The sequence below is a fragment of the Pelobates fuscus genome, chromosome 1, assembly GCF_036172605.1.
Source record: "Pelobates fuscus isolate aPelFus1 chromosome 1, aPelFus1.pri, whole genome shotgun sequence".
NCBI classification, from domain to species: domain Eukaryota; kingdom Metazoa; phylum Chordata; class Amphibia; order Anura; family Pelobatidae; genus Pelobates; species Pelobates fuscus.
In genome coordinates, this window is record NC_086317.1 from 21,475,921 (window position 1) to 21,483,649 (window position 7,729).

Genomic DNA, 7,729 nt, shown 5'->3' on the forward strand with positions numbered 1-7,729 from the left:
CCCTCTGTACTGCGAGCTGGGAAATCTCTCTTGGGTGGAATTAAGGGCAGAGATATACATGTGGGGTTATCCTTGTACTCCAGAAGAGCATCGGAATGCAAATATAGGGAGTTTGCAGTAGTGGTCTTTGAATTTCCCTAAAATAAAAAACGTGTGAAAACACAGAATGTCAATATTTTAACCAAGGTTCATAATAAAATGATGACATTTTAAAAAGTGTAATGTTGGTCAAATAGCCTGGGGCCGGGGGTATACATTCTACAGATATATAGTTTTGTAGTGTGTTTCGATTTTGTGATTTATAAAAGTTGTAATCTCACCATCCCAAATTTTGCAAAGTTTTAGCTTTAAAACTTTAATTCACTCCTTGCAATATTTGTTTTATAACTTCTAAAAATTATTTGTGTGAACCTATTTTTGAGGTTTATTATTTTTTTGTAATGGTTGCACTTGGGTAGAAATTGTGAAATGTAAAACCGAGATTTTTTTTGATTTTTTTTTTTTAATATTCAAGCAAATTACTGGTGATGAGTAACAGCGCTGGGCTGCCCATGTTGAGCTAAACAGATTATCAGTGATGCTGAGGTGGCACTCTTTGGCTACCGGGGAGAGTTGTATTTTCTGGAAAACAAGATGCAACTCATAGACAACATAAGCACTACAATAAACTATTGTAAAGCACACTATAATGTGTTGGTGTTTTATAAACAAAAAATGCACATAAATCCCAATATGTATATCCGTCATTGCCTTATCCATCCTCCTGTGACTATTTACATTACTTTTGTCTTGATTTTTTATGTTGTTTATTGAGGTGTTTCTATGTCTGTTTTCCCAGTTCTCTAGTATTTAGAACCCCTTTATTTCTCAGGCTTCTCAGGTAGGAGCTGCGTCCATGGTGTACTACACGGCGCTCATCACAGCACGCCTGGTCCTGCTCACGCTGTGCGGCTGGGTGTTCTGCTGGACTCTGGTCAACCTGTTCCGTAACCACTCTGTCCTGAACCTACTATTCCTGGGCTACCCGTGAGTGCGTCTCTTGAATTCATGTAGAAAGCCTGACTGTGTTCAGTTCAGTTTGTTTCTTCGCCCTTTGTTTGTCAGGGACGGTGAGCCTGTTGATTTCATTTTACACACAGGTGGTATTGCTGAATAAGATACTATTTATGGGTCTGTATGACACAGATCTAATTTAAAGGGGAACTCTTACTTTGCAGAATTTGTGATACTATTTTTACCTGTCTCTTTATTTAACAAATATTTTAAAGTGTTAAAAAAATGTTTTTAATTAAATGTAGAAATCCACAACCTTTTGTTCTGAAACTGGGCTCCTCCATCTTAGCTCCCTGTAAATCATTGTTATAAGCTCTGTCCTGCGCAAAACATACAGAGAAGAGGAGGAATGAAACGGGTTTTATTTTTTCCTCCTTTATTGCTATGTTTACTCTGGCCTTGCCTAAGCAGATGTGGATTGTGATGGGAAGGGTTCTCCTGCTCTCCCTTGTAATCCACTGCTCACCATAGACCTATGTGCCATTTTCACAGAGGTCTCTTTTAAAGATTGACAAGTGGAAGAGGGATAGAGATGACATATCCACCATGTTTACCGGGGGAAAACATCACTTGTATAAAGTACAAATGTTTCAGGTAGTAAATAACTTGACAAATCAATCTGGAGCCCTATTAAATCAACTTGCTATCAGGCAGTGTTTTCATAATCTGACCATCAATGTGATGAAATAATGTGTCCAGGAAAACATAGTTGATATGTGATTTATTTATTTTAGAAAATGCACATAATTGTTATCAAATCTTCTTTTTTTTTCTCTCTAAACTTTGATTTAGAATGACTCTGTAGGCACTATAGCCATTTTATCTAATTGAATTGGCACCTTCGCTCAGTTTAGAGTGAAACCATTTTCAAGCAGTTTAACACTCGTTGTGGGTCTCTGGCTGCCTACAGCCTGGTCCTCAATGGAGGTATGGCTAAGGCAGAGTTTACACACTTCCTTCTAGCTGTACAAAATTTAAACCAGCAATGGGCACTGTGACAGGCTGAAAGCAGTCAGCTTACACTCTGCTGCCCATGCATCTATAGTCCAGGTAGCACAGAAAGGATGGGCTGCTGAGGACATGTAACATTAAATTAAAAACGTTTAAGCGCTGAATAGTAGGATGGCCCCAGGGACTCCAGACTCAACCTATATAATGAGATTAATCTGTCCCTTTAAGTGAATATTGAGTGTAGCATGAAAGGAACATTTTTTTTCAAGGTTTGTTTTACCCTGGTTATGTTTTTTTCTCCTTTCGCTAGCAGATATGGCATTGTTAATGTACATTTGTAATAGATATATCCCTGTAATGTTCTGTTATTCCCTTGTACCCTTTTACCCAGGTTTGGTGTTTATGTACCTCTTTGCTGCTTTCACCAAGACAACCGCTCTCAATCATTGCCAACAGACTGTGGGTACTATGTGCAGGACTCTTTAGTTGAGGATGGTGCTAATGACGTGGCCAGCCTCGTCCGACCCAAAGACTTCCTCTCTCTCCTGCGGGAATCCCTGAGAGAGCAGTTTAATTCAACCCCATCCATTCCAACTCACAGTTGCCCGCTGTCCCCTGACCTCATACGAAACGAAGTGGAGTGCCTGAGAGCCGACTTCAATCGGCGGATCAAGGAAGTCCTCTTCAATTCCCTCTTTAGTGCCTATTATGTGGCATTTCTGCCACTTTGCTTTGTAAAAGTACGTATTGCATTGTTTATTGTTTATTGTTTTTGTGGATCTATCTGGTTAAGGGGTACTTCAAGCTAAAATCATTGTTTTAAGAAAAAGGTTAGAGTAATCGTTGTTATCCTCATCCCCCAGGCCAAAGTTTTAAAAACTGTTTACATGTTCCAGTGCCAAGTTCTCTCCTAGCCCAATCCTGCTGTGCTGACATCACTCCCTCTTGATGCCATGGAAGGGATGTCAGTTAAGACTGACTTGAGGGGAGGACATGCGCAGCATAGGGAGGGGGGCGTCTGCAATTCCAATAGTGGAAAGAAACCGTGATGGAAACGTTTTGATTAATAATAAAAATAGAGGGATGTCTCAACCAAATGTACATTAAGATGCAGACAGAGGACACCTGGAATGCATTCGTTACTGTAGCCGATAATGTGGTAATGTGGGCTGTCAGAGGTTGTGATTGGGATTCTGTGAGCATCCCGCTTGCCGTACAAAGTTGTATTGATATTCTTATTTATCCATGTTTCTCTTGTAGAGCACCCAGTATTACGACATGCGTTGGTCGTGTGAGCACCTCATCATGGTGTGGATCAATGCCTTTGTCATGTTAACTACCCAGCTCCTGCCTCCCAAGTATTGTGACTTGTTACACAGGTCTGCTTCCCACCTGGGACGATGGCAGAAGCTAGAACATGGATCTTACAGCAATGCTCCACAGCACATGTAAGTAAATGGCTTTTCAACAAGAGTTCATTCAATAAACAGCCTCTTTAAATGTTTAAATACAGAGTTAAACCTCTTCGTATGCTGTGTAGAACAAAGAAATACGGTAGATTTTTCATGCTTTTGCTAAAACTTGTCACCGGAAGCTAGGATTTCAATGGCCTTAAACGATGCAACACTGACTGCACCAATGACCGAACACTATTAAAAGATGATCATCCTTTGCCCCATCTTTAGTTGGTCACTATTCACATAATTCTTGGCAGTGAATTATTGGTGTTGTAGTCCAACTACAGTTTAGGGCAAATGTTTGAACACCTCACTATTCAAATTCTGCCAAACCGTAACCACTTCTATCCCACAACCCGAAGTACACATTATCTGAGAATACATTTTAGAGTTCTGCAGAATGTTTTGGCGAGCGTGGGATGCAGTTGAGTTTGAGGGGTAATTGAAATCCTAAGCACTGATTATTTATTGGTAAAATATTTTACCAAGAAGATTGCGGTTTCTCTTGTCCAGGGGAACGCATACAAAGACATTGTTAAAATTGACAGGATGCCCATTGTGTGTACTCGCCAGGGCAGACAGTGATTGACTGAGTGTCAGCTGACATGCTTCTAAATGATTCCCTTCTCTGCTAAAGACGGAGCATAGAAGGGGCAGGTTAGTGCAAACAGGTGCTAAGACTGCTCCTTGGGTGCTAAATTGTTATAAAACTTGCCTTTAGAAAAGCCTTCACCCAGGGACACCAACCAACAAAACAACTTCATTGATATTAAATTGATTTGATCACCGAAAAGCCCCTTCAGTCAAAAAGCACCTGCACTCACTGTTGAAGGTAGATGGATAGATACAGATGTCTTCAGGGAATGGTGGTTCTGGTTGATCCATGTTTGTGGCGATCTGTAGCAGAAAGCTAGTTTATATATATTTAGTATATCTGAATGAGAGATGGGGATCTAACCACATTCTGATGTGAATGTGTGGCCTGGTTACAGTTTGACAATGTGTCATCACTTCAACGGTTTTATTTAACAAAACCATAATAAATCAGTTGCTTTAGTGGAGTTTAAAAATTTGTAAACATCATGAATTATGTCTAATTCTCCAATTTAATTTTGCACAGGATTTTATATAAACAAGGGCTGCCATTACTACAATAGTGAAAAAAATTAGGCTAATTACATTTTAAAGTGCAAAAATTGTAAAGTTAATTACATTTTCTCTCAGTGCATATTTTTAATACATACACGGTGTTAAATGTGCACAATTTAGAATTTTTACACAGGCTTGGCATTTTATCTCAAACGTGCTGCAACCATCCAATTTATAGCACAAATACCCCCCACAATAACAAAAAAATATGGTGCAGATAAATGCAAATGTGATGTAGACTTTCTGTAAAAACAATTCATATATAAGGAATGAGTGGAATATGTGCCACACTCACTCAACGGCTCTGGAGGGATCAAGCTCCTTGTTAGCATTGGATTCTATAGTGACTGTCAAGACCAGCTTCAGACCACATACTGCCGGCTCCGTGAATAACAATGTAGCTTTGTTCCACAAAATTTAAAGATCGAATATGTGCACAGTCTGAAGTTTGTATGTGTTTTGTTATTGAAGGGATGCCATTAGTTTTCCTCGTCTGTTTATTTTCTGTTCGCTGATTGGCTGAAGCTATTGGTCTCTTGTCTGCCTGTTTTGCAAAGTTCCATCCAATTTCTGTACCCAGAAATATTTTTATATCTTGCGCAACATTTTTTTTTTCCTAATCCAGAATTTTATGCTCATGTAAACCTGAAATTCTTTCTCGATAATTTTGCACAACAGTATTACTGTAATGTCAGCCATTCAGACAGACCAGCCTCTCTATGCTAATGGCTATATTGGTCTGTCAGTCCATAGAAAGCAATAGGGGCAACTGCACAGACAGGGGTACACAAGAAAAATGTTCTTGATTGTAAGCCCTGTAGCTTCAGCCCCACCTTCACCACAGTAAATAGCAATGTAATCCCTAAAACTAATTGACCTTTCATTCATCCAAAAGATAATATTGGTAGCTTAACTGTATTTGTGCAAGCATTTTAATCCCCCAATTTAGGCAGAATCCGTGAATGGAGAAATGTCATCCATAGAGTTTTCAAAGGGAGCTATTTGCCCAATAAATGGTAACATATACATTAATGCTTCTTAAACAAACAAACACACAGATGCACACTCTCAATGACACACAATCTCACTGATTTGACACACACTCAAACATTCTCAATGACACACACAATATCGTGATTTGAAGCACACACTTACTGACAGATAAACACACACACACACGCGCGCGCAAACTCTCAATGACAGGCGCACAATATCACTGATTTCAAACACTCAGACACACTCATTGACTGACACTTTTTATTTTTTATTTTTAGACCCATCCAGCCTCCCTACCTTTAGGTGGGCTGGTGGGGATCCTCGCCGTGGGGACCTCTCCTCCCTCCCCCCCCCCCCCCCCCCCAAAGTAAAAAAAATATATATATGTGCGCAACACATTTGTCTGTGTGTGCTCCCTCGAAAATGTGTGCATGCTCCTTAGCAGAAACAGTGCAGTATCTGTAGACTACAGAATTGGCGCTCTCTATCTAATATTAGGAGAGGTTTTATAATTGTTAAAACTATAGGATGTAATGATCTCTCTTTGATTCTTCTTTGTTTTTCTCCCCCTCACTCAGCTGGTCAGAACACACAGTTTGGCCACAAGGTGTCCTGGTACGACATAGTCGCAGTTTATACAAAGCCGTGGGGCCGTACAATGTAGCAGTGCCTTCAGATGTCTCTCATGCCAGGTTTTATGTATGTATTCAGGTCCCTCATGTCACATGACATATATTTTTTAAATCTAAATCTGATTGCTCTTCCCATATCACAATCTTTCCCCTTTTCTCAGACACTTCTCTTCGCCTGTTTATTGTTGGCCATGTTACTTTGTACATACATTATGATCACATGACCTATTCCCTACGGGATGTGCAGGCTATATCTGCGTTTTTTTGGGTCCTTATTGATCTTCCTGCTTATTACCTGCTCTTGTGGTCCCTTTCCACCATCTTTTCACACTTTTCCTCTTTATCTACCACTACATCTTCCCCTCACCTTCTTTCTTTCTGTTTTTACAAAACACTCCTATCCCTTGTACTCTTCAATTTCCCATACCCGCTCCCAATGCTATGCTTCTCTATCTCACTCTTCGAGTCTCTCGGCTCTCATTTTCCCCCTGCTTCTCATACACAATATCTGTTTAACAAAGCTTTTTTTTTTTTCTTTTTGTGACTGGTGTTTGTTTTCCCCCTGCAGTTCCTGTTTCATCGGCCATTACGGTTGCTGAATTTGCTTCTTTTCATTGAGGGCAGCCTGGTGCTGTACCAGCTCTATTCCCTGCTACGGGCGGAGAAGTGGAACCACACGCTGTCCATGGCGCTCATTCTGTTCTGCAATTACTACGTCTTGTTTAAACTCCTCCGGGACAGAATAGCACTGGGAAGAGCTTACGCGTACCCCATCAACAGCTACGGACTGAAACCACATTGATCTCCCACCAATGGAGAACATATCAGAAAAGGAAAAAAAGCAGGGGGTGGGGGGGGGGGGATACGGGAGCAGGGGGGAAAGAAAAAAAATGGAAAAAAAATATTTTCATACAGTTCTATTTTTTTCTTGCAATGTTTATAAATATTTAAGATATTTTATATTTTGTATACTATTTTGTTGTGTTCACCAGGCAGGGAGGGTGGTCACTGGGGCTACCGAGATGTCTTTTATTTTATAAAGCAGGTATTACTCGATACATATACAATGTTTGTATGTGCATACGATCTGCGTGCTATGTATGGAGACTCATAGCACGCACACCACAATTCCTCAGTGTCATCTAAAATGGGCGGACCACAAGGCGTCTTCCTTGCATTCAGTGTATTTCAGTGCCACTTGCCTGTGTTATGGAATCGCAGCGCTTGATAGTATTGAGAAAAGAAAAATAAAAAAAAATATTCATTTTCATACAATTTGTTGGCGTTCTGTGTTGGAAAGGGAACACCTGTTACCTCCCGGCAGAGGTGGTATGGGATGGAATTTTGAGATGGTTACTCAGTGCTGCATGGGAGGTGCTTTCAAACGAACAGGATGCTGCAGGTATGTGAGAAAACTGCAAGGCTCGTACATTAAATATGTACAACTTTTTTTAATAATTAATGCCAGCTAGAATCATCGCTACGTTAAGT

General features: G+C 40.2%; 1 protein-coding gene across 2 annotated transcripts in view; it reads left to right on the forward strand.

Moving 5' to 3' along the window:
* TMEM39A (transmembrane protein 39A) overlaps positions 1 to 7,513 on the forward strand; it is a 41,707-nt gene extending 34,194 nt beyond the window's left edge. For both annotated transcript variants that reach the window (XM_063446497.1, XM_063446503.1), the window contains exons 5-9: positions 872 to 1,026; positions 2,396 to 2,744; positions 3,265 to 3,452; positions 6,185 to 6,305; positions 6,807 to 7,513. In XM_063446497.1, the coding sequence (XP_063302567.1) occupies positions 872 to 1,026; positions 2,396 to 2,744; positions 3,265 to 3,452; positions 6,185 to 6,305; positions 6,807 to 7,040 (1,047 nt within the window). In that variant the 3' untranslated portion in view covers positions 7,041 to 7,513. The remainder of the gene's footprint in view (positions 1 to 871; positions 1,027 to 2,395; positions 2,745 to 3,264; positions 3,453 to 6,184; positions 6,306 to 6,806) is intronic.
* Positions 7,514 to 7,729: the final 216 nt, after the last annotated feature.